Raw genomic sequence first — 25,342 nt, forward strand, 5'->3', positions numbered from 1 at the left:
GGCGAGTTTGAATATTGCTCGAATTTCGAGCCAAGGGTCAACTGATTTTACCTTCAATAATTCCCAAGCACGATAATCATTAAAAATGAATAGACGAAAGGGAAACATCTCTCTGGACAATTTCAACTAGCACAGTGTACAACTTGCTCTTAATAAACGACACGATTGCCACGCGTTATCGTTGAAAGACTAAACTTTCGACTTTCTACACTCGCGATGAAAGTTAGTTATGATATTTTTCCATAGGGATGGGACTAATTGAACATGTTTAATAATTCCCCCTCGGTTCTCGCTGGCTATATCAACCGATATCGTAGGCAAATTATTTTCTGCTCTAGCCGGATAAAATAAGTTCGTTAATATCCTTTTATCGAGAAAGCGAAGCAAGTCGAACTAATACGGAATATCTTTCTATCTTTCTTTCTTTTTCCTCGTAAAATCCTACACACAAAGTGTTGGACAGACGCGATGACGTAAGTTGCATTTTACAGAAAAGAAAGGTATAACTAAATGTAAAGAGAGAGAGATAGATAGATAAATAGTGGCGAAACGTTGAGGCGCGTACTCGTTCGCGTTGCAACTTACAGAGAAAACCGCGAGACTGCGTGCTCCCTAGAATATTTATGCAAATCGAGAGCGTAAAATGCTCCTCCACACAATTTACCTCCTCGTTATCCCACGTTCTAGGATTAAATGAAGTCTTCGCCGAGGAAAATCGTTTAATATGCACGCTGTCTTTCTCTTCTCTCTTTATCTGCTTTAAACATAAGTAAGAAAAACTATCGACACTAATTTCAAAGCTTACGCGATCGGTATCTCGAATAAAAAGAGCTCGCGAGTTATCTTGGAAAAGGTAAAAAAGAAAGAAAGAACGGAAAGAGATTGATTCCACGTGCATAACCTTGTCTAGCAGAAAAGCTAATCTATCTGGACGTGTCAGCACGTTCATTCGTAGTACATACCGTGAAAATTGTAGTTCACCCACGTGAGATAAGCCGCACCTTTCGGAAGAAGGAACGAATGAAATGACACGGAAGAAGAACATTTGAAAGAGAAAGAGAAAAGCCTATTTAGTTAGAACCACAAGCGCAGCTACAACAAACGCTTGCTCGATTATTTAGCTACGCTCCAGTAAACGTTTCCAAGAGTACGCTTTGTGACCTATAATGGCGCGTGTTGGAACGCGTGATACAGGGACCTGCCACGCAACGCAAATATAGATGCGACTTCTCCTTTCTCTTTTTTCACGCCGATACCTATTTTCGATATCCCTTCTAAACTTTTCCTCGAGATTTTCGAGAAAAGCCATAATTCAATGGTATTGAGAAAGCAGGCCTCTCTTGCATCAACGGGTTGCATCTGCCCGTGTAAATCCGTGCGAGAAGAAATACGGCTCGATTTTCTGAATGACTGCACGTGTAAGCGCGCGACTACGGAAGCCAAGAAGATACGATCCGCAAATAGTAAAGCTCGAACCGAAAAAGGACGCCGGAAATAGAAAAATGTTTTCCTAACCCAGAGACAAGAATAAATACAACCTATGCATATCCGTAAATATTCACAGAAAAAACTCTGACCAAGTAAGAGAAGAATAATTGTTCATAATGTAAAGTTTTAGTGTTAATGCGTGATGTGTGTGCGCATGAGATACATCGATCGATAATTATTGTAAGATGCGTTTCTTTCTGGAAGAATAAGTGGTGGGGATAAACATACTCTGAGAATGTTCGATATATTATAGATAATTGTTAATTAATCAAAGGAAATGTGTATATATTGTAATCGAGAAACATGTATTTACCTTTTTTTTACCTTTCGATATACGTACCTCTTCGAAATCCACCGTGTTAGACTGGCTCTATGGAAATTTTTTTTATTAAATGTTTATATGACTTTCCATAAAAAGAAATTCTATTTATTTCGAGCTTTAATTGTGTTATACACATGCGCAATGTTCGAGAAGTCATATAAACAACATTTAATAAAAGAACTTTTACAGAGGACATTGACCCAGTTCAACGATGGATTTCGAAGAGGACGGTACTCCGATCATATATTTGGTGTTTTTAAACAACAATAGACACTTCCTTCGATTAATTAACAATTATTTTAATACTCTAATACACTCTACTTATATTTTAAATAGTTTAAACATATATACATTAGATTAAACATTTCATACCTATTAACATACTTTAAATATTAAATAATTTCGATCTAATATTCTTTTTGTCGAAAATTTTACTCTCGAAGTTATCACTGCGCAGAAACGTTGAAACATATATATTTGTGTTGAAACAATTACATAAAAAAGATAAAATTACAGAAATCAGAACGTTATAATCTTAAATTCTCTTTGTTAGGAATATTATTTCCGTTATACACATGTGCGCAACGTTCGCGCGGAAAGTCATTTAATAATTTTATAATTGGTAACTGTGTGTGAAGAAATTTCCAATTAATACTTATTAAGAATATTATTTACGTCACTTAATGGAATAAATTATATGCATTTAAATATACAAAATATTAATATTAACGAATCTCGAATATAAAATAATTGTAATGATATAATTCGGTATATATATAATTTAAAACTTCTAATCGATACTAAGCGAGGATCTAAACAAAAATGAGCACACGATCTACTTTGGCATTTATCGAGTCAGTCTCCTTTCTTATTCTGGCGAGTTAACATTCCAGCTCTCTTCGTCTATATACGCATTCTTAAATAATCCATACTTTCAATTATTTTACATTTTATTCTATATATATTAAACAATTCATAGAGCGTATTATTGTTGTAATCTAATTAACTATTATTTCAGCAATACCACATTTTGATTTAAACATTACCATGTTTAAATAAAAGTCTTTTAATATAGAATTCGAATGTTTTTTCTTATATATGAATTTAGGAATAGAATAAAATTATTTTGAAAATTAAATGAATACTATTTAATTAATATTTTATGTAAAGGGTAACAAATAACACATATACTTCGTAAAATTATTTACGATTATATGTTCTTGTACATATATACAGATCGCTATACAAGTAAAAAGTATATAAAGTCAATGCTTTCTTGTCTTTCTCTAACTATGCTATACTACTGGAAGTATACACAAGACAATACAGTCGATATTTTTAAAGTGATATTTATCAATTGAAATAATAATATAATATTACAATTTAATCATTCTTGTAGCTTATTTAAAAAATGCAAGATATACAACTAAAATGAATATTATCTTTATTAATGATGTTTGTACTTGTCACTGCAACCATTGGAACTAATCTTTATACATCAATCGTTTAATATTTTTCAATCTATGCATGTTTTTAATTAAGCTGCAGCAATTGTCCTTTCTTCTTCTTTTCTTTCTGTATGGTCTTCTATTGCTGGAGGTTTTGATTCCATTGATTTTATACTACTCTCTTCAGCTGCATAAATAGATTTGGATTCTTGTTTTTCTTGCTCGCTTTGCCATTGCACCTTCAAAAAAAAATACAAATTGATATTTAATTGTATCATAAAAATATAATATTTCTTTTACTTGTTCATAAGAGCAAATAAAACAAAATATACCTTTTGTTTATGTTGTCTAATAGCTTCCATACATCTATCTACCACCATTTGCTCTGTTAAGACACCATTTTCAGACGCGTATGCCGCTGCTTGCCATGCAACACCAAGTTTTGCTAATTCTCTACCAGACATTCCTTCTGTTATTTTCGCCATTTTAGTACATAAAGCACCATAGTCAAATTGCGCTACTTTTAATCTTTTCTTGCCTTCGATGGCTGGTTGAAGAACAAATTTATCAAAATAAAGACGAACTAAACGCTCGCGTTCTTCGAAACCTGGAAGATTGAACTCCACCATTTCATCCAATCTATCATTTACTGCCCAATCGAATTGTTCAGGAGTATTTGATGCCAAAACTAACATAAATTTATTACTTTGCTCGCCGGTTCTATATAAGAATGCATTTAACATTGCTCTTAAATCCTCCGATATATGTTCGCTCGATCTTTTTCTTAAGAAAGCATCCGCTTCATCGATAAACAATAAAAGACCTTTTCTAGATGTTGTTGCCCAATCAAAAACTTTATGTATCGCAGTAACACCGTCCTTTCCCAAAGGTGCTAGATCACCGCCCGTCACAATTGCATAATCCATCCCAGAATGTTCTGCTAGCTTTTTAGCAAACATAGTCTTACCAGTACCAGGTGGGCCATGCATCAATATATTTCTATACATTCCACGATTTTGTTTAGTATTTTTCGTAGCTATCGCCACATCGCGTAATCTTTCTTCGAGTTTTGGGGCTAAAACTACACCAGATAAAGCATCGGTTTGCTTATCTTTCAGTTTTTTAATAGCTCGTATAGGATGTCTTACAGTATCCAATACTGTAAATCTAGAAGTTTCACGTACTAAAGATGGCTTTCCTAAACGAGATTCAATATAGCGTGCAGCTATACTGGTTGATCCCTTAGCAGAGTACACGCCAAAAGCTAATAGAGATAAACCACCAGCAGCAGCAAGAATTTTATCCCAATCTTGTAAAAGAGCGTTGGCTCCAGTACCAAGTACCGAACCTGCAGTTCTAAAAGGTATCGTTTATCAATTTAAGTACAAATTTCAGATTCAATTCAGAACACAAAAATAAATGCTTGGTTTATTAAATACTTACTTTATAGATTCTAAGACAGTAATTCTATTTTCTGATGCCTTAAGTCTAATTTGTTCTAAATTAAGATCTTGATTTTCCCTATCAATCTTTGCTTTAGCTTTAAGCTCTGCTTCTAACTTTCTCATTTCATTTTTATGCCTCAAATCCATTTCGTGCTCGATAGTTGCTTTTCTCATAGCTTCTTGTTTAGCTACCGATTCTTCTTGTCTTCTTAAATTTTCATCATTCATTCTTTGTTGCTGCGCTAACTGATCATCGTATCGTTTTCTAGACAACTGATCTTGATACTGAGCTCTTGCTTGATGCTGCCTTGTTTCTTCTTGCAAGGTTTTACGTTTCTCTTCTCCTTCTATGCGTTTTTGATCAACTTTCATTTGTTCAATGGTAGCTTCGTACTTCTTTACTTCTGTTTGCATTTCTGTTTGTTTAGTCACCTCTTGCATTTTTGAAAGTTCCAAAGCTTGAGCAGCATGAGCTAGAACAATCATATCATACCTCATAATATCTCATACCATATAACTACAATTTATAAATTAAAATAAAATTTACTGCGATTTCTTTTTTCTTTTTATAAAACCTATTTTCATTTTTATGGCCATGTGAAATAATTGGAATTAATATTAAAAATTAAATTGTCAAACATTTGCTTTACATGTAACGAGTACATAATAGTTTAAATTGTAAAATATTGAAACATTGCATCATTGTAAACTCATTCATAGAGATTTCATGAATAGTAACATGCTTCTAACTAATGATTGTATTCCCGCTTACGTAACCTAATATAGTATAAGATCAATACGAAAATGAATTAGAAAAGAATAATCTTACAAGATTTTTCAAGTTCTTTGGCAGCTGCAGCCGCTCTTTCCAATGCGCTCGAGTCGAATCTGTAAGCTTCCATTTGAGATTTCATTAAATTTTTCGAATTAGAACCATCTCCACCACCGTCTGAGCCCGATGATGCCGGTGGTTGAATAAATTGAGAGAAATCTTGTGGTGGTTGCGTATTACGATAACCAAGAAGCCACGACATTTTTAATTAAGCACGGAAACTACGAAAATTCTTTAAAGTACACTTTTCTTCTGTTTTTCAAACGTTTAAATTAATATCGTCTAAAAACTGGATGCACCGAACCTCTCACGTGCACTTTACGTGTATGAAACACGAACCATGCAATACTACTAGAAATGAATCGAAACGAACACAGCGATAACAAAGGAACATAGCTGCATATCCTCCTATTGCATAAATCGAGTAACCAATGAACTCGTTGCTTTCAGTTGATATCGTCCAATGACGATATTGCATCATTACAAATGTCGCAAACATTTCCTATCGTTCAATTATTGTCTAATGGCATTTTAATCAATGAATTGTCAATATATATTTCGTGTTTGTGTTATTAAAAATGAAGTTATCGGAAAAATAAAATGTGATTTTGTATAAATACAGAATCCTCTAAAATAAGTAATTTGATATTCCCTGTTGTATTTACTGCGCATCCAACTGCGTCATTCATATTTTCACATTTCCAATTAATCAAGTGAAATGTTTCGTACGCGTTTTATTTAATGTCAACACCTCGTAGGAACGTATTGAAAGTGACAGCTGACGAATGTAACACATTTTCGCATTCTCGATTGTCTGTATACTTCAACTTAACGATTGTTATCGAATCTAAAGTAACAGCAACGGATAATCACGTACATTCTGTTAATACAGTACGTATGATATTAGCAGATAGCAAAAGTATTGCTTTATAAAGTCATTTATTTTCTAATTTTATCCCAAATAAAATATACACTGTGCAATACTATAGATACTTGTATGCAAGTATCAAATACATTGGATATATGTATATTGATATACAGACCTGTCAAATCTATATAATTTTTTTAATTGCATTTTTAATTAAGTTAACATTCGTTCCTAGCACGAATTAATTTGACATATTATATTGTATATATATATATTCTTTTATATTCTGTCATTTTAATATTTTATTAAAATGTATGTGCATATATATATTTGTAGAAAATTATCTTAGAGCAATTCGCTCTATAAGAATTGATCATGGAACAAATGATCGCATTGAGTACACAAAATCCATTATCATTATTGGTTAAATTTGGAATGATGGCTTGGAATAATAGCTGTGGAATTGAAAATTGTTCAGGACATGGCGAATGTCACAATGGCACTTGCTTATGCGAAGTAATATCTCTTTATTATAAATATAACTAATCATTATACTATGTATGATGTGTATACATATATTAACTTCCATTGATGTACGCATATATTTTTTCAGATCCAATTTGATGGACCCGAGTGTCATGTACCAAATTTAAGTTATTACATAGCATTTGCCTCTATTTTCTTCTTATTGGCATTCATATGTCTTATTCAACTTGTCATGTGCATCGTCGCTGAATGGCAAAAAATGAAGGCACCTTCATTTTTGAGAGCTTGCAGAGTTACTACTCAAAAAGTATTATATTTTGTAGTTTTTCTTGCTTCAGTAATACGTGGAGCATACTTTACTTCTCCAGTAAGTGCATCTATTTTTTTTTTTTTTATTTCATCTCTTTGGGGTATTACAATGAATTTAATATTATTTTCATTCTTTAGACTGCATTTAAAGAAGGTTGGTCGAGAAGTTTGTCGTCAGCATATTATCCTCTTTTATTAAGCGGATCATCCTTAATAGTATGTTTTTGGGCCGAGGTCTTTCACCTAAGAGATGTTCAATGGGACAAACCACAATTTTTATCTAAATCTTTTTTGGCTTTTGTGGTATTTAATATAATAACATATTCATTATTATTAGCCGAATTTGTTACTGCACAAATAAATTCTCAAGAAGATCAAGTAAGTTACTTATTAAGTTTTTCATATATAAATGTTATATTCAACATGACTTTTAATACTTACATGCAACAACAATTATATTACATCGGTTATTACATCTATATTAGAACATTTTCCAGAGCTACTACACCCATATTTTTAATGGATGCTATGCAGTACTTTTATTCATTGTTGTTATATTTTTTTTGATATATGGCGTAGAAGTATACTTTAAGGTATGTTGATTCTATTAATATATTTGAGACAAATAATTTTGATTGTATTTATCTCTTTATCATGTTTTTATCTTTTAGCATGATTAAGATATGTCATATCGTTTTGAAGACTAGAAAAATAATTAATGCAACTTTATTTTATCAGGTTCGAGGTGGATTTCTAAACGAGTACCAGGTTGCTTCTATTGCAACAAATATACGTACTCCGGATGAATCAAAATTACAAAGTGAAGATCAAGTTACAGCTAAATTATTTGATCCTCAACCATCTACATCTGATATTCTACGTATGCAACAACAAGTGAATACTTCTCAATTACATCAATCTAGATTTGGTTTACTATCTCAAGCATTCATGTTGTTTATCGTGGTTGGATTTTTATTTAGCGAAACACTCAGCGAATTTTGGAAAACTAAGTAAGAAAAATAAGAAATAATATAATAAAACCAATAGAATGTAAACCAATTGACCTAATTGATGTATTAAATATTAAATATTTCAGAGTTCCCTTATATAGCAGAAATTGGCACGATGTGGTATTTCGTGTAATAGAAGTTGGTGTAGCATTATGGTTTCCTTGCGTTTTATGGAATTGTATGAGGTATGTTCTACTTAAGAAATGTCTTCTACTACCAATCGTTTATGTTCTTTTCTTATTTTATTTTTGTTCCATTTCTTATAGTCCAGAACAATTATGGATTTTGAATCCAAAACGAATTTTAAAAAGGCTAGATCTTGATCAAACAAAACATATGAAAGAAATAGAGTTGCAAGATAAGTGTGCAGCGCAAGAATCTGCTCTTACTGATGGAACATCAATCAATAGTAAAGATTGTTGGATATGCTATGACAATGATAGACATGATGTTGGTCCTCTAATACAGCCGTGTCAGTGTAGGGGCGATGTAAGTGCAGTCCATCATGATTGCCTGCGTAGATGGCTTGTAGAGGTATGTTCATATGTGTAATTAGTTTTTCCTTTATTCAATTTTTTTTTACCTATGAATAATAAATTCTTTTTAATATATCTTTTTTGTTAGAGTTCTGTCAATGCAGATAGTCTTACTTGCAAGATATGTGGTACCAACTATAATGTGGAACATGCTAGCCGTTTGGATTGGCAAAATAGTTTAACTACAAAACATTGCCTTCAAACTATTGCCATTGTTACTACAATGTGTGCATCTTCTGCAGCTGCATGGACAGTTATACAACTTGTAGAGGGTCCTATTATTAGAATGCTTGCAGCTGGTGCTGCTTTGTTAATAATGTATGTTTGTATAAGGTAAGTTTATTAAGAGATAATATATTTTATTTAAATACATCTATTCTATAATTGTTGACAATTATTATAATCGTTTTTATAATAATTTCTTGTTAGATTTTTGAGTTTAAATACAGTGGTGGCTTATCAACGTGCCAAAATTTTATCATTAAACATTGCAAATTCTGAAAGTGGAACGGCGACGCACGTTGCCACAATCAGCCATACCGTTTCTGTAGATTTAACAAAAGCAGAACCTGCTGTGATATAGACAGCATAGCATATCGAACAACATAGGATCTGGAATACAAAAAAAATTAGTGATCGCAAAGATAGCATAGAAATTCTAAGGTAATACTAGTAGAATTATTAGATATATGTAAATAATAAGTAAAACGATAGTCAAATGTGGTATACTTGTAACTAAAATTTTCAAATAACTTTTCTATGGTAATTATCAGGAAGCATAACGATACGAACAATGCTTTTTTGTTGAAATTTATATATATATATATATATATATATAAAATTTAAATACTTTAGTGTAATCTGAAAATTGCTAATTAGTAAAAAAAGAATAGAATACTTGTAGTTTGATATTATATATTCTTTATCTAATTGTTTAATTCTATTTTTATATTGTGAAAAATGTTGTAGTTATATTTAATTCAACGGACAAATATGAAATGATAGCTTTGAATATTAATTTTTTCTACTACTACATGTATATCTTTCAAAATTATGAATACAACATTTTTCACAAAAAAAGAAAATACAAGAAATATTCTTTCACAATATTAAAAATATAAAATTAACCACTTCAAATTAAAGTATAAAGCAGTAGCTGTGTTAATGATAAAAGATTGTCAAAAAATAAAAAAAAATATTTAATGAACAATAATGAAATCATAGATTTTAGTTTTATGTAGTTCGTGTAATGAGAATAACAAATATATTCTTACATAATTGAGATTATCGGCATAAGAATTTAGTGAATATTTTTCAGTCGATACAAAAAGTTCTTTATTTCGCATTAAAGTATAATATTAAAATGTGTAAAATATATCATAACAAATTTTTCTTTTACAGAAAATCCACACGTAGTATATTGTTAATTATACGTATTAAAAGTAGTTACGTTTTCAGTTAAACTTTTGCCAAAGACATTTATTATTAATCGTTTATAAGAGCATATATTATTAATATGATTATACATATTTGGTTTAAATTGAAATGCATAATATGAAAAATTAGGCAATTATCCTTACACGTCATTTGATACTATGAAATATATAATATTTCTATATGCAATTAAATTTTAATTAATGATATGTAAATATAATAATTGATGTTGGTAAGTAGATTGTCAATAGTAATATAGTACTAAAATAATAAGTAGAATTTAATATTTAAACATATATTATTGTTGATTTAATCTTGACATGGTGGTTAAATAAATAAATATCTCTTCATAGTTTATTAGAAAGGATCTGTTAAAATGGTACCATTAATATATTATAGTTCGACTGAGAAGATAAAATATACTTTTCTGGGAATGTTATTGAACAAAGGAAATTTTCGTTAAATATTTTATTAATGATTACAAAATTGCCCTGAAAAAAATTTATAAAAATTAAATAAAAAAAGAAAATATATTGTGCTGTGTGTACAAGCATTTTTCATTTATTAATAGGATATTACATAACTCAAAACATAGTTTAAAATGTTACTAAAATATTTTACTTAACGATCTATATTTCTATATTATTCATATGAAAATAAAAAAGATAATCGATGTATTTATTATTTTATAGATTAATAAATTTATAAAAAAGGAAATCTTTTTAAAATTATCAATTTTTCAGTTATATTATATTATAGAGCATTATTATTTAGTAAAATGTAAATACATGTTAAATGATTTGTGAATGAGTTTATGAATGGGAATTCAAAAAAAAATTAAAGTAAAATATTTCTTGTGTATTCAGAAAAACGATAACTATAAACAAAAAATAGGAGGTAAATAAAAGTATAAGTAATATTTTATTTTGTATTTCCCAGCTTTTCTTATTTAATGTAACATAATAAAGTCGATAAAATAAAATAAAAATCTAAATGAATATTGGAAAAGCAGATTATTCTAGGTGTTAAATTTTAGAAATGATAATTAGGTACTTTTATTATTATTATATTATCCTTTAAGACAACTACTTATACGTATATGTATATGAAATACATATTACAAATTAAACAGAATAATCAATAATTAGAATAATTATAGGTATACAAATAAAACAGAACTTAACATACTGTTTACATTTATCGCTAATTTAAATTTATTTTATTCTTCAAAATTTTGCTCCAATTGTGCATTAATATTACCTCTTGTCAAGTGTAAGTGGAAACATTGTGACACAATTTGTAGTTTCTTTAATAATGTTGGATAAATGATAAATGCACCGGGCATCCTGCTCAGCTTATGCTGGAACAAGATGGATTATTAGCAATAATTTATATACGAGAGCAATAAAACAATATATTATAGAACATATCTACTGTATCAATAATATAATTTCCAGCATTTTCTTGGAAGAATGTTACGAAATATCTATAAAATTATATAAAAATAATATAAAACGGAATATATTATTGTAGAAAGGCGCGCAATCTATCTCTCTGTCTCTCTCTTTCTCTCATATTAATATCATTAAAAGTTTTTAAAATTAAATTGGTTTTTTTTCAACGTTTTGATTATACGTGACATAAAATTTGTACATAAAAACACGCGATGCGGTGAAAAACAATTTAATTATATAAATGGTCGTTTTCTTAGAAACCCTTGCCACGTGTTACATACAGTAGGTATAGATATTCTATTTTGTAAATAAAATAAGTATCATTGAATTATATACCTGCAATTCCAGCAATTGCTTCCGAAGCAAAATATTTCACGTCTACATCAGTGTCAGTATTCAATTTGTCAAGAATAGGTTTTACTTGTGTTTGAACTGCAGAAGGTTCTAGATAGGGTCCGATCCGTTGTAATGTTTTAGCAACATTAAATCTAACATTTGCAACATTATCAGTTGCCATTCCTAAAACCGTTGGTAGCATTACTTTTGTCGTTATTTCTGGACCACATACTTCAGCCAATACCTAAAAGAAGAAATCGTTAATTTAACAATACCATTACAAAGACCGATATGGAAAGCATTTGATAATATATATAATAATATAATAATATATATTATTCTGTTATATAATAAAAATTTAAAAATCCAATTTACATTAATACAAAATAAGCATGTCATCCTATGAAGATAATTCTGATCCCTGGACATTGCTAATACTTTAGGTATAACGGTATTTTGTGCCCATTCAGGTCCAAATTTTTCTACTAATTTTTTCAAGTTCAATGTCGCCGCTTCCCTAATAGCATAAACATGGTCTACAAGCCAAGTCATACATAAAGAATTCAATTTCTCATCAAAGAATTCAACTCCCAATTGACCAGCTAAGAGAGGCATATACCTAAAAAATATATTTTTTTTTAAATAAAAAATTTAAAGTGATTTTAATTATTTGAAATGAGATAAAATATCATTGATCGAATACTTACTCAATAATGGCTAATCTAACTCGCCATTTAGAATCTTCTGCTAATTCTACAATGGCTGGTAAAAGTGACAGTGACAGCTGTTGTATACCTATAACTTCATTAACACATTCCAAGTTGCTGATAATGTTTAGACGAACCTCAGGACATTCATCTCTTAGTTGAGATAAGAATAGAGGTAACAAATGTTCGATCGTGCTATAAATAGAAATTGTATGTTTTAAATACTTAAGATTAGCGATGCTTAATCTAGCCGATTAAAATTATGCTCATGCTTACTTATGTTTGCCAAGTATTGGACTAAGCCCCATTATGACACTGGCTAAAGCTGATTTAACATGTTGATTAGGATCTGCTACAAGTTCTTTGACTATAGGTAAAATATTACCCATAATAATAATTTCATGGTACAACTGATCAAGATTTTGACAAAAATCGCGAACTTTATCAGCAGCCGCTGCTCGTACTTCCGCTTCCATATCCTTTAATAATACTTCAAATGCGGGTACAAGATCTGTTCTTGTAATTTCTGGTCCAACTGCTTTCTGGAGCTATGAAATTATATTATTATTAAATTATATCATTAGTTTTTAATTATAAGTAATAAAATATGTGATAAAAAAATAATGAAAACATACATCAGTAAATTTATCTGCAACCATATATCGTACACGCCAAGACTGGTCGCTGGCACACTGTCGAAGCGTTGGCATAACTAATTGTTCAACATCTTCTGGTTGTAACAAAGCTGCAATACTGACACACGCTTCAACTGCTAAAAGTCGTACCGAATCCTAAACATAAAACATTTTTTCAATTTGCACAAGTAATCCATAATATCTTATTTATACATGTATTGAAAATACTTATAGTATTATTACTTATATATGAATGAATACGTTTACCTGTTCATCTTGAGCAAGAATAACAAACATAGGGATTAAATCTGATTTTAAGTATTCAATTTCCACAACTTTAGCAAACTCTCCTAATTTAGAGGCAGCAGATCGTCGTGCCATCGGCGTATCATCTTGACATAGATTGCGGAAATGGTTTCGTAAACTTGCTGTAATTTTAGAAAGTATGCATCAAATGGTAGACAATATAAAACATTACGATAGAGAAGAAAAATAAATAAAAATAAAAATGATATAAAAAATATTAATTACCTTTAATAGTTGGACTAACACGTGGATAACATACACTAAAAAGTCCACAAGCAGATGTTCTTGACGTAAACCAATCTCCGGATGCCAAGCGTTGGACCAAAGGAACAAAGTGTTCTTCAAGATCAGCTGGACTATGTTGGCTGGCAATATTTCTTAAAGATTCCACTGCCTTATCGCGAACCACAGTTTCTTCGACCGTAGCTAATGATTCTAAAGGTGGCTATATAACAAATTGATATATTATATATATTTACATTTTATTAATAACATGAAAATATATTTTCTAATTACCGACTTTGTTTATATCAATAAAAACAATGTCATTTACCAATAAACAATAAACGTATTCCGGTCCACCAACGAGAGGTGTGAATGTACCAAGCTGTTCTGCCAATGCAAGAAGGACTTCATCCTCGTCGTAGATAGTTTCTGTTAAAAAAGGTATCAGCTCGCTACGAGTCCTTTCAATACCTAATGCAAGAGCAATCGTAGACAGTTTCTTGATAGAATTTAGACGTAACTGTAAAATAAAAAAGTGCACAACAGAATGAAAAGCTTTTAATGTGAGATACACTGATACTTGTATATTAATACTCGAAGTTTAAAAGATATAGAAGGATTTGATAAGTATTTGGAACATTTAGATACACCTGTTTGCACTTACCTGAACATCCTCATTCTTTAATTCATCAATTAAAACTGCAATCGGATACAGACTATCATCCGTATTAGAATCACTCGCTGCCATTTTGCTACCGACTACACTTTAGTCGTATCGCTTTAGCAGTTTTACCAGTATCACTTGCTGATCGTTCGTTAAATGATTTTGTTCTTAAAACAATCTGTTTCTTCGGGATATACTGTGCCACGTGAGATGCAACAAAATGGAAAAAACTTCCAACGATTCTTTATAAGTTATAGCATAATTGACGAAGAGTAGCATTAATTAATATACGATCGAAATATACCCCGACCTATTCCGCGACTCCATGAATCACTAACAATTATTATATTTGTTGGAGTTACCACTAGATGGGGACTAGATCACCCTCAAATACCACCATTACGAATACGTATATTTAGTCTATCTTAAATATACACACTTATGTACGAAGAAGGTAACGCCGCCTGGTGTCGCAAAGATCAATAAATATCTTTCAGATCATTTCTTATAGTTTCATATAGTTTATGCTAAGGGTAGCCTAAGCCGAAGAGTATTCTACTCTTTAAGAATTATTTGCGTCAGCAACTGTTAGTTCTTTTCTTTAAATCTACACCTAAGATTTTATCATTCATACGTTTCGGCTAATCAAAGGTGGATATCTTGACAAGTTATTATGACATTAAAAAAGTGCATATTCACATGTCATTATAAAAGAAATAAGATTGATTATTGAAAGCCGTTTTGATTTGTATTCAAGAGAAAATCACTTTTTTTTGGCGTAGTATTGGCGTGCGTGTCAAATCTCGCCAACTATTTCCGGAATAGAATTAAGCCGCAAAATAAAACGTGACGTTTACTATCGGAACTATTCTCGAGGCGTATTGTATATGTTTTTCACCTTTAAAGAACAAGGAGTATTGATAACCCACGTAAAGAATAATATCACAGGTTGCATATTTGGTGGTTATATCGAGCTATACTGCGTCGTAAGAGATATTAATATTCTGGCTAAAGAATTGTCATAGGCAATCGATTAGAAGGGTTTCATTCTCCGCGGAGAAGATGGGCCTGACAATAAGCAGCTTGTTTATCCGATTATTCGGTAAAAAACAAATGAGAATACTAATGGTAGGCTTGGATGCAGCTGGCAAAACAACTATTTTATATAAACTTAAGCTTGGTGAAATAGTTACAACTATACCAACAATTGGTTTTAACGTCGAAACTGTAGAATACAGAAACATCTGTTTCACGGTTTGGGACGTTGGCGGACAAGACAAGATCCGACCACTTTGGAGGCACTATTTCCAAAATACTCAAGGTCTAATCTATGTTGTGGACAGCAATGATCGTGAACGTATTGGAGAAGCTGAACGTGAATTAGCAAACATGTTAAAGGAAGATGAACTTCGAGATGCTGTACTTTTGGTATTCGCGAATAAGCAAGACTTACCGAATGCTATGTCTGCTGCTGAACTTACAGATAAATTGGGCCTTAATTCCCTTCGTGGACGACATTGGTATATACAAAGCGCTTGCGCTACGCAGGGCCATGGATTGTATGAAGGGCTCGATTGGCTAAGTACTGAATTGGCTAAAAAGTGATACCATGTAGTACGTTCAATTGTGTCATCACAGACAATATCTTCATTCAACATCAATGTAGAACATAATTTACGGTTTCTTATTTTATAAGGCTACACTTATCTATAATTAAGAGTATATATATATTGATACAGTACTATGTACTTTTCAAAACTATTGTGAATACAATTGAATTAAAATGAAGACTTTGCAAGATAATTACAAATATACTGAATCTTTTAATATCTCAAATCAATGCGCATCTTGGTCTAAAAATAAAATTTATCTTGCTAATACAAAGGTAATTCATTTATAGAAATATAATATGTCTGTGCAAGCAACCTACGGACATATACAAAATCTCTTGTAACATTTGTTTCATTGATATCTATATTTGTTATTTTTTTGGTATTACACTCATGAGCAAATCACAGCACTACGATGAAAAGAAGGTTTACAAAATATGTACAGGAATCGTTCTATGTTCTCGCCATATATTTTGCTTTTTCAAAATGAAAAATATTCAATAGATTATATTTAAGATATATTAGTTTAAAATATATCTCGTTGGGTAATGAAATTATTCAGAATTTATAACTTCATTTCTTTTTTTGAAACACCTATTGTTTATATTATAAGGAATATGCTTGTAAATGAATAATAAATATGAAAAAAGTATTGTAAACCATAGCTCACAAATTTATTTTGCTTTTATATTTAATGGATATGACAACTTTCCCTATTACATGCATTAATTATTAAAAAGAGAAATGCCTCAAAACTAATCTCGTGAACTAACTGAACATATAACTTTATTATTGTACAAAACAGTACTACATTGGACATACAAATACTGTGTATAATATAATACATCACACGTTTTTTAGTATGTGGTATATTATATTTCATAAAGCTCTATTCTGTGTCTATTCCATAAAGTAAATAATTTACAAAAGAAAAAACTAGTAAACATTATGTACACTGTTCTTCAACATATAATGGAACAGACTGTTTTTAATGCAATTCTTGCGATTACACTTTATATAATGCACTATTCTTAATTATATTTTATCATATTCTTTAGAAATTACAGTTCACGGAAATTTGTTATTAAAAAAAATAATTTTATTTTTATATTATACCAATAAAAATTAATAAACTTCCCTCTTTCTTCTCTCTCTCTCTCTTTCTCTGATGTTATTCGCGCATAGTAATCGCATTTAACCAAGTGGCAGCTATGTAACTTAAGAATTAACCATTTAGGCTTTAACAAACAGTTAATCTTTATCATATATAGAAAATTTTCTGCAACTTGACTGGAATAAATATCACTCGTTTAACTGGAAAGTGCAACATAATCAAAAGTACTTTTCGTATCAATATGATTCCAAAGAAAAGACAAATTGGAATAATGCATACATTTACATGACTTTACTAAATCATCTATTTTGAAATGTCCATAATAATCGAAACTCATTTGCGTACCCACGTATTCTTATTGGGACCTGTATTACTTTTACCAAGCACTGGAAAATGATTTTCTAGCGTATGATTAGCCATATGTGTTTGGAAATCCGAATGTTTTAAAATTTGGTTACATGTTGTACAAATCTGTAAACCTTTAACTTTATTACCCAGTTCTTTATGGTAAACTTTAAACAGTTCTTGTTGCTTTGGAATATCAGGTAAAAGAACTAAAAGCTCAGGAAACACATCTTCAACTGCTGTTTTACCCATAACGGTACAACAATGTGCATAATATTCTTCAGCACTGCAAACACCTTGTCGAAATAACCCACTTATATAGCGGAATTCTTCAATCCGATCTTGTTCCATTAATACTTCATTCATTTTAGCTACAAGAGATTTATTCCGTTTTTGAAAATCAGGTGGAAGAATATAAGTGTATAAAGTATTGTGCTTATAATCGTCTGGTAAAATGGCATAGCTTTCACCAGAACTGTTTGTAAATGTCAACCCATTGTTACTATGCAACTGTTCCATATTTTCAACTTTAATACAGAATCCTGGAGGTGGAGATGTAGTAGATTCAAAGCCAGGTGGAGGATCTATAAAACCTGGCGGCTTAGAACCGCTACTACCCAAAGCTGGAAAATCTTCCATTTGATGGACATTATTATTGGTAGAGTTAAGACTGTCTATTTTAAGTTCAGTACGTTTTCTTAATATGTTGTTACTTTTATTACTAGCTCCAGAACTTGTTTTTACAATTACTGCACAAGAACCTTCTTCTAAGCTTTTACATTTCTTTTTATCCTTTTTATTTGTATGTTCAGCTTCTTTAGAATGTTTAATATTGTTAGAATTTTTTATACCGTTATATGTATCATTGGATGATCGTTCATTCTGTTTGTCATTGCTATTATGTTTAGCAGAAGTTTTTAATAAATTGTCATTGCAGATACTAATTGTATCATGTGTTGATTCTAAAACCTGAATTGAACCAGCAACGTCGCTAGTACTAGATTCACCATTTTTCTTAACATCAGTATTAATCTTACTTGGTTTTATATTATTAGTCTCATTTACATTAGAATTGTGTTTTGCCTTTTTCTTTTTTGTTTTTCCTTTTACTGATTCTGCAGTGGTTTTGATATTATTGTTAGAAATGCCAGAAGATTGAGGTTGAGCTCTTGGTGGAACAACCATTATTGCAGATTGTTTATTTTGCTTGGATGATTTAGATAAGCTTGGAAAGTCCTCTCCAGATTGTATAGGTGGTGGAGATGGTGCTAATGATCGAACTGTTTTCTTTGATTTTGGAGTAACTGCAGACGAGGACTTTGTACAAGTCCACTGTAAGACCTCTTTCCATTGAGCTGAATTAGGAGTACTGGTAGAGGGTTTATTACAGCCCAAGACTGGAAATTCAGAATCTACAGATAATTGTGCGGGTCGAACCCTAACATTAGGTCCAGATACTCTAGTGGTAACTGTACCATTAATTTCACGATTCACTTGGATAGAGACATTGGGTGTTGAGCCTTTCCGACTTTGTGGCACATTTGATCCAACTAAATTAGCACTGGAAACACTAACGTTAACGGTTTTAGAAACATTAGCATTAGTAGATTCAGGACCCAATGCAGGAAAGTTTTCATCTGTGACAGCCAATGATTGAGGTCTTACAGTACTACGAATAGTTACATTACCTCTACCTTTAGTAGGTTGATTTAAATTAGGTACGAAAGAGCAATTGCCTAAAGTTGGAAATTCTTCTCTACTTTGAACATCGACAGATGGCTGTTTAATGAAAGTAGCTGGAGATTCAACATTAGTTTGAGAATTGCTTGCACTAGTTAATGCCGTTGGTTGTTGATATTCTCTTGAATTATGATCTCTAAATCCATAATCTCTTGTACTTTTGGAAGTCGATGGTCCTGTCATACCTCTTCTAATTCTGTTCTCGCCTCGAGGTGCCAAAGTAAACTCTAGCTCCAAAGTTCTAGCTTGTTTAGCTGCAGCTTTGCTTAATTGTTTTCCATGAACACTCGTTTTATGCGCTTTTAGGTCTATATCGGTTCTAAAGACACTGGTAAATTTTTCATCTATACACATTCCTTCTTCACATAGGAAATGTTCTTGCCTAAAATGATCTCTAAGGTACTCATATGAGCTGTAATATTGGTGTAAACCATCTGCATCACAGAAATGACAATATAAATGATCTCGTCTCAAGTGACGATACAACTCATCATTATCCATATATCTTTGATCACAAAATTCACAAAGTGGATGACCTTTGTGACTCCTGTCATCTATATCGCCTTTTCTTCGATGCTGAGCAAGATCCGATCGTGTGTAACAGCGTCGTTCGCAAGAAAAGATCTTTAACAAATTGAATATAAATAATTACATATAGAAAATGGTAAGCTTAAAATAAGAAAAATTAAATACCTTTAAATTTTCCACGCAAAGATCGCAATAATGAAGCTCGTGCTGATGTCTCATATGGTCTTTCAAACTTTGAAAATTACTAAAGACTTTTTTTTCTTCGCAAATGGTGCAAATGTCAACTAATAACTCATAAAATTTCTCTTGTATATCAATGGTGTCAAAGAAAATATCATATCGCGTGTCCAATAAACCACCTTTTCGAAGAAAACGAAAGGGTTTTATCTCTCTGGTAAAAACAACTTTTGGTAAATCTTGACGACAAATAGGACATTCATTTTGTCGACAAAGCACTCTCATTCGTGTACTACATTCATAACATACGGGATGTTCACACATCCCTATACTATAAATTTCCACAGTTTTATAACATACAACACATGTATTAGTATTTACATTTTCGTTACTCGCAGACATGCTTACTGATGTAATTAAGATATGTTCTGTATATATCTATTACAATTTTGTTAACCACTATGATGGTTTAATTACAAAAAGAAGACGATCCTTCTTGAATAGTTTAAACGAACGATTTATTATATGATTTATACAATTGGTCATATCATGAATGGTTCTGAAAAATAAATATTCTTATTAAAATATTACCCAAGAAAATGATGTTTCAAAAAGAAATATATTACACGATTATTTCGAGGATGTTTATGTTGAATACGAAAATTTGCAAAAACTGGCTTAATTTAATACAAAATGCATATATATATATATATATATATATATATATTGCATGTATGTATGTATGTATATGCATATATGTGCGTATATATATTATGATGAGATTATTTCATTCATTAAGATACAAAAAAAAATTAGTTGAAAACTTTAAAAATTTGCGTAAATGATTTCGAGATAACTGCCTTATGAAACAATAATTATCTTTATTCTTAGAGAAGTCCAAAAATAGATAATGAATCTAAAAAAATTGGCAGCAAACAGACGGTAAAGTTGTTCGGTAAAATTCTTAAAAAGACAAGGTTATAAGCACTCACAAGACAAAATCTAAAGATTATATCTTTTCCTATGAAAAAGATTCTAAAGAACTGAAGAGCGAATCGTTTTGGAAGATGCGTACGCTGGACGGCTTCTTATTTTCTGTAAGCTTCTTGACGTATTTGCGATCTATACTAGATCTTGGCCACTTTACTCTACGTAACAAAAACCAGACAGAAATTACTGTGCAAAACCGGAAATCTGTAAGAGGCTCCTCACCTCCATCCCCTTCCTTTGTATATACATGCATATACAAGCACTATATATGATTGACACAACACAATAACACATTTGGAAAATGCAATGAGTATAATAAAACATTTTATAGTTATTACACGCTCATGTAAATCATCCCGATTATTAATTTTCATTTGTTAACGATTATTAATTTTCTTATTCATTTCATTTCCAACCAATGAATTATATCGATCAACTATAGATTTTTTCTAGATAAATTTAATCTAAGAAATCTATTTATATTTATAAAATATGTGAATATATATAAAAAGTATAATATATTATAATTGTACATTTAATAAAATATCTTTTGATATATAATTTTTTAACGTTAATAAATATTAATCTACCGATATATAATAGAAATAAGAACTTATGATTATTATCTTATGCAAAATAATATTAGAAATATTTAAATTTACCGCCATAGTAGTATATTCAATGCCTATTTCCGTTTACTTTTTGATCGACTTTACTCGATCAGGGTTGTAAACCTAACGACCTAAAATTTTTACGACAGTAAATCATTGTAACGTATCGTAGTAACATAAATTTATATTAGAGTTTCCTTTCCATAGAAAATTGTTCCTTTATAAGTCTGTCAAAATAGCGGTAAAGAGTTGTTTATGTTAAGCCTTGGAAGAGTTCGTGTCTCCATTTCGACGATAGATGAAAGAAATTATTCTATTATCTAGAATATGTCACAACAAACAGCTGTTGTACAAACTAGTACAGGATCTGATATAACACCTGTTCTTGGAAATTTGCAATCTGTTGGTCCCACTAATCAAACGTTACCAGTTATGTCTACTATACAAAGTAATAACACAGTACCCATTTTACAATCACAACAAACACAAAATCAACAATCTCAGTATACGTCTCAAGCATCAAAACAGCAAGTAGCACAGCATTCATCCGTATCGAGTTCTTGTAATGACTTTCCACAAGTATGCCTATTCAAAAAATATTCATTTGGATGAAGGTAATGTAATAAAAATATACTAATTGTATGTATTCTTTTAGTTCCTTACCAAAACACGTTTACAAGATTTAGTAAGAGAGGTAGATCCAACTGAACAATTAGATGAAGAAGTAGAGGAAATGCTTCTACAATTAGCAGATGATTTTGTAGAAACAACCGTAAATGCAGCATGTCTTTTAGCTAAGCATCGTCACGCAAATACAGTGGAAGTCAAAGATGTACAACTACATTTAGGTAAGTTTATATGGAAACTTTTATTGTGCTTTTTATTATTTAATAATATCATTTGTTTATATAATATTAATTGAACTTACAGAAAGAAATTGGAACATGTGGATACCTGGTTTCGGTACAGACGAGGTTCGTCCATACAAGAGAGCAACGGTAACAGAAGCACACAAACAAAGACTGGCGCTAATACGAAAATCCATTAAAAAATATTAAATTTCTTATGGTTCCTATATATGTAAAAAGAAAGATTATAGTAGCTTACTTTCAATCAAAAATTTTATACTTATATACATTCATGTGTTGGCATATGAATTGTTAATATATGATCCATTACATTAATATGAGATTATAACTGTTAAATTACATCCTTTCATGACATTTACTTGCACGTTATTCCTACTTGAACATTGAAACATTAACTTTATATCTTTTACTACGGATAATAATAAAAACAGCTCATTGTTATAGATCAATTAAGCCTATTTAGAGAGATATTCCGTAAAAATAACAATTATATATAGAATTCTTCTATAAAATAAATAAAATTTATCACATTTTATTAGATTATTGGTTAAAATAATATTTAATTTCAAGAATATATACAATGGTATATATTATGCTAAGCATATGAAATCCTATTGGTCGATCGCTTCGAGAACTTGAATATATCGAATGTATCGAAATAATAACGTATATCGATATAATCGATTATACTAACATTGCAAGAACAGGAAGTGTCTTTCTTCGTGATCATAGTCACTGAAAGGAACTAAAGTAAGTATATCGTTATTATTTATTAGCTTATTTTTACAAATGTATCCAATATTAAATGTAGAATTACTTTTTTGTTATTACTTCTTTAATATTTATGATCGATTTCTATTAAAATTTGATTAATAAAAAAGTTGTAGAAATAATAAAATGCAAATATTGAAAACGCCACGTGTTAAAGTATATTTGGTTGGTTATGTTCTTTGCGTCTTTGCCTAAATTCGATATGTGAATTTAATTACAGAATGGCGGACACTGCTCCAGCCGCTCGTGGAGGTTTTCGTGGAGGTTTTGGTACTCGTGGTGCTGGTGGAGATCGCGGAGGCCCTCGAGGTAGAGGACGTGGTGGAAGAGCACGGGGACGCGGTCGTGGTCGCGGCAAAGAGGATAGTAAAGAATGGATGCCTGTTACCAAGTTGGGCCGTTTAGTTCGAGATGGAAAGATTCAGTCTTTAGAACATATTTACCTCTTTTCTTTACCTATTAAAGAATATGAAATCATTGATAAATTTCTTGGACCTGATCTTAAAGATGAAGTTCTGAAGATTATGCCAGTCCAGAAGCAAACCAGAGCAGGTCAACGTACCCGTTTTAAGGTAAGAACATTACACGATTATTTCCATATTTTTTGGTTTATTCTGTTTTAATGTTATAAGTTAAATGATTGCTTGAAAATTTTCTAGGCCTTTGTAGCTATCGGAGACACCAATGGTCATATTGGCTTAGGAGTAAAGTGCTCCAAAGAAGTAGCTACTGCTATCCGAGGTGCTATTATCTTAGCCAAACTTTCTGTAGTACCTGTACGTAGAGGTTATTGGGGAAATAAAATTGGCAAACCGCATACAGTACCTTGCAAAGTTACTGGAAAATGTGGATCCGTACAAGTGCGCTTGATCCCTGCACCCAGAGGTACAGGAATTGTGTCAGCACCTGTTCCTAAAAAACTTTTGCAAATGGCTGGTATTGAAGATTGTTATACATCTGCCAGAGGGTCTACTTGCACTCTGGGTAATTTTGCTAAAGCAACATATGCTGCTATAGCTAAGACTTATGCTTATTTAACACCAGATCTATGGAATGAACAGCCTTTGCTTAAAGCACCATATCAAGAATATGCTGATTATTTGTCAAAACATCATAAAGCTGTAGCAGGTCAACGAGCTGCCGAAGCCGTTTAAACAATAAACTTTTATTCAATGAGAGCCTCTTAATTGCTGTTGTTATTATTTTCATGTATCACCTCGCCTTATATTTTTAATGCAGAATAGTGTACTGTGATCTACTATTCATGTTTAACGAAATTTTATGAACAAGTAGAACTCTTTTCAAAACAGAATGGTAAGATTACTTAGTCTTATTTCATTATTTGATTACAAACATAATTATCTAATTATAAGTGAAAGAAAACCTTAAATTAATATTTACAACCAAATATATGAAGAAAAACTAAACTATAATATTATGTATTTTCTGAGGACAGATTTTTGGAACTTCTATATTGTTTATATGTTTGATTGAAAACTTCTAAAGTGTGGTCGCAAGCTTTTTCTAAATCTTGAAGTCCACGTTTTAATACATCTGTGGCTCGTCCTGTTTTAGTTTGTATCCTGAAGTTAATTTTATTTTCTGCTGGATGAGGTACAGTATATCCGCAAAATGTCACTTCAGCACTAAAATAAAAAAAATAAAGATAAATAACTTTTAAATATTCAATAATTATTTCCGATGAATATTGCTTTAATATTTAAGCAACATAGCTGTTCAAAATACGTACTACTGAGTTATTATATTTTGTAATGCATTTCCCAATGTATGACCTTCATTTGAAAATATAAAAGTTCTGGACTTTTCTCCATGTACTTGATCGCCAGCAAGCTGCCACAAATAAATATAATATTAGTAGAAAATATTTATTTTATTGAGTTAAAAACAATATATAAATTAATAAATATTTTTGCATTTTATACCACTACAAGTCGTCCCATTCTTGCCACGCGATTTCACGTAATATATTTATATTAAATGAACAGTCAGAACACGCGTTTATATTTTTTACTTTGAATACGATATTGGTTAGACATGCAGTATTCCAACGAATTTTACGAT

At 30.9% G+C, this 25,342-nt stretch overlaps 8 protein-coding genes across 9 annotated transcripts; 4 read left to right on the forward strand and 4 right to left on the reverse strand.

The window, feature by feature from the left end:
- Positions 1–3,143: 3,143 nt before the first annotated feature.
- LOC106793287 (ATPase family AAA domain-containing protein 3) lies at positions 3,144–5,907 on the reverse strand. The gene is made up of 4 exons (XM_014760092.1): positions 5,533–5,907; positions 4,702–5,176; positions 3,591–4,614; positions 3,144–3,497 (listed from the first exon to the last, which is right to left on the reverse strand). Exons 1-4 carry the CDS (start codon positions 5,735–5,737, stop codon positions 3,348–3,350), a joined length of 1,854 nt encoding a protein of 617 aa, XP_014615578.1. The 5' UTR covers positions 5,738–5,907; the 3' UTR covers positions 3,144–3,347.
- Positions 5,908–6,019: 112 nt separating this feature from the next.
- LOC106793214 lies at positions 6,020–10,538 on the forward strand. Of its 2 annotated transcripts, none has more exons than XM_014759976.1 (10): positions 6,020–6,426; positions 6,740–6,919; positions 7,017–7,256; positions 7,337–7,576; positions 7,684–7,791; positions 7,937–8,208; positions 8,295–8,393; positions 8,475–8,742; positions 8,833–9,077; positions 9,174–10,538. In XM_014759976.1, the coding sequence occupies exons 2-10, from the start codon at positions 6,779–6,781 to the stop codon at positions 9,325–9,327; spliced, it is 1,767 nt and encodes a 588-aa protein (XP_014615462.1). In that variant the 5' UTR covers positions 6,020–6,426; positions 6,740–6,778; the 3' UTR covers positions 9,328–10,538. The 2 variants fall into 2 exon arrangements, with proteins under 2 accessions (XP_014615462.1, XP_014615463.1); XM_014759977.1 differs by having other exon boundaries at positions 7,696–7,791.
- A 543-nt stretch (positions 10,539–11,081) lies between these two features.
- Positions 11,082–14,859, reverse strand: LOC106793213 (serine/threonine-protein phosphatase 2A 65 kDa regulatory subunit A alpha isoform). The gene is made up of 10 exons (XM_014759974.1): positions 14,506–14,859; positions 14,170–14,361; positions 13,842–14,061; positions 13,578–13,738; positions 13,311–13,466; positions 12,952–13,223; positions 12,676–12,870; positions 12,344–12,587; positions 11,969–12,212; positions 11,082–11,538 (listed from the first exon to the last, which is right to left on the reverse strand). The coding sequence occupies exons 1-10, from the start codon at positions 14,587–14,589 to the stop codon at positions 11,534–11,536; spliced, it is 1,773 nt and encodes a 590-aa protein (XP_014615460.1). The 5' UTR covers positions 14,590–14,859; the 3' UTR covers positions 11,082–11,533.
- A 169-nt stretch (positions 14,860–15,028) lies between these two features.
- On the forward strand, positions 15,029–16,289 carry LOC106793216 (ADP-ribosylation factor 2). The gene has a single exon (XM_014759979.1). The coding sequence runs from the start codon at positions 15,568–15,570 to the stop codon at positions 16,108–16,110; it is 543 nt and encodes a 180-aa protein (XP_014615465.1). The 5' UTR covers positions 15,029–15,567; the 3' UTR covers positions 16,111–16,289.
- Positions 16,290–16,767: 478 nt separating this feature from the next.
- On the reverse strand, positions 16,768–21,363 carry LOC106793212 (zinc finger protein 598). Its single transcript, XM_014759973.1, has 3 exons — positions 21,012–21,363; positions 20,008–20,578; positions 16,768–19,938 (listed from the first exon to the last, which is right to left on the reverse strand). Exons 2-3 carry the CDS (start codon positions 20,419–20,421, stop codon positions 17,563–17,565), a joined length of 2,790 nt encoding a protein of 929 aa, XP_014615459.1. The 5' UTR covers positions 20,422–20,578; positions 21,012–21,363; the 3' UTR covers positions 16,768–17,562.
- Positions 21,364–21,692: 329 nt separating this feature from the next.
- On the forward strand, positions 21,693–22,938 carry LOC106793215 (transcription initiation factor TFIID subunit 12). Its single transcript, XM_014759978.1, has 3 exons — positions 21,693–22,199; positions 22,276–22,468; positions 22,551–22,938. The coding sequence occupies exons 1-3, from the start codon at positions 21,948–21,950 to the stop codon at positions 22,676–22,678; spliced, it is 573 nt and encodes a 190-aa protein (XP_014615464.1). The 5' UTR covers positions 21,693–21,947; the 3' UTR covers positions 22,679–22,938.
- Positions 22,939–23,163: 225 nt separating this feature from the next.
- On the forward strand, positions 23,164–24,447 carry LOC106793206 (40S ribosomal protein S2). Its single transcript, XM_014759956.1, has 3 exons — positions 23,164–23,239; positions 23,481–23,832; positions 23,920–24,447. The coding sequence occupies exons 2-3, from the start codon at positions 23,482–23,484 to the stop codon at positions 24,412–24,414; spliced, it is 846 nt and encodes a 281-aa protein (XP_014615442.1). The 5' UTR covers positions 23,164–23,239; position 23,481; the 3' UTR covers positions 24,415–24,447.
- A 112-nt stretch (positions 24,448–24,559) lies between these two features.
- Positions 24,560–25,332, reverse strand: LOC106793207 (probable DNA-directed RNA polymerases I and III subunit RPAC2). Its single transcript, XM_014759958.1, has 3 exons — positions 25,204–25,332; positions 25,011–25,111; positions 24,560–24,906 (listed from the first exon to the last, which is right to left on the reverse strand). The coding sequence occupies exons 1-3, from the start codon at positions 25,219–25,221 to the stop codon at positions 24,696–24,698; spliced, it is 330 nt and encodes a 109-aa protein (XP_014615444.1). The 5' UTR covers positions 25,222–25,332; the 3' UTR covers positions 24,560–24,695.
- Between the last annotated feature and the right edge of the window lie 10 nt (positions 25,333–25,342).

Source organism: Polistes canadensis, unplaced genomic scaffold (assembly GCF_001313835.1).
Source record: "Polistes canadensis isolate GaletaPanama2010 unplaced genomic scaffold, ASM131383v1 scaffold_12, whole genome shotgun sequence".
NCBI classification, from domain to species: Eukaryota; Metazoa; Arthropoda; class Insecta; order Hymenoptera; family Vespidae; genus Polistes; species Polistes canadensis.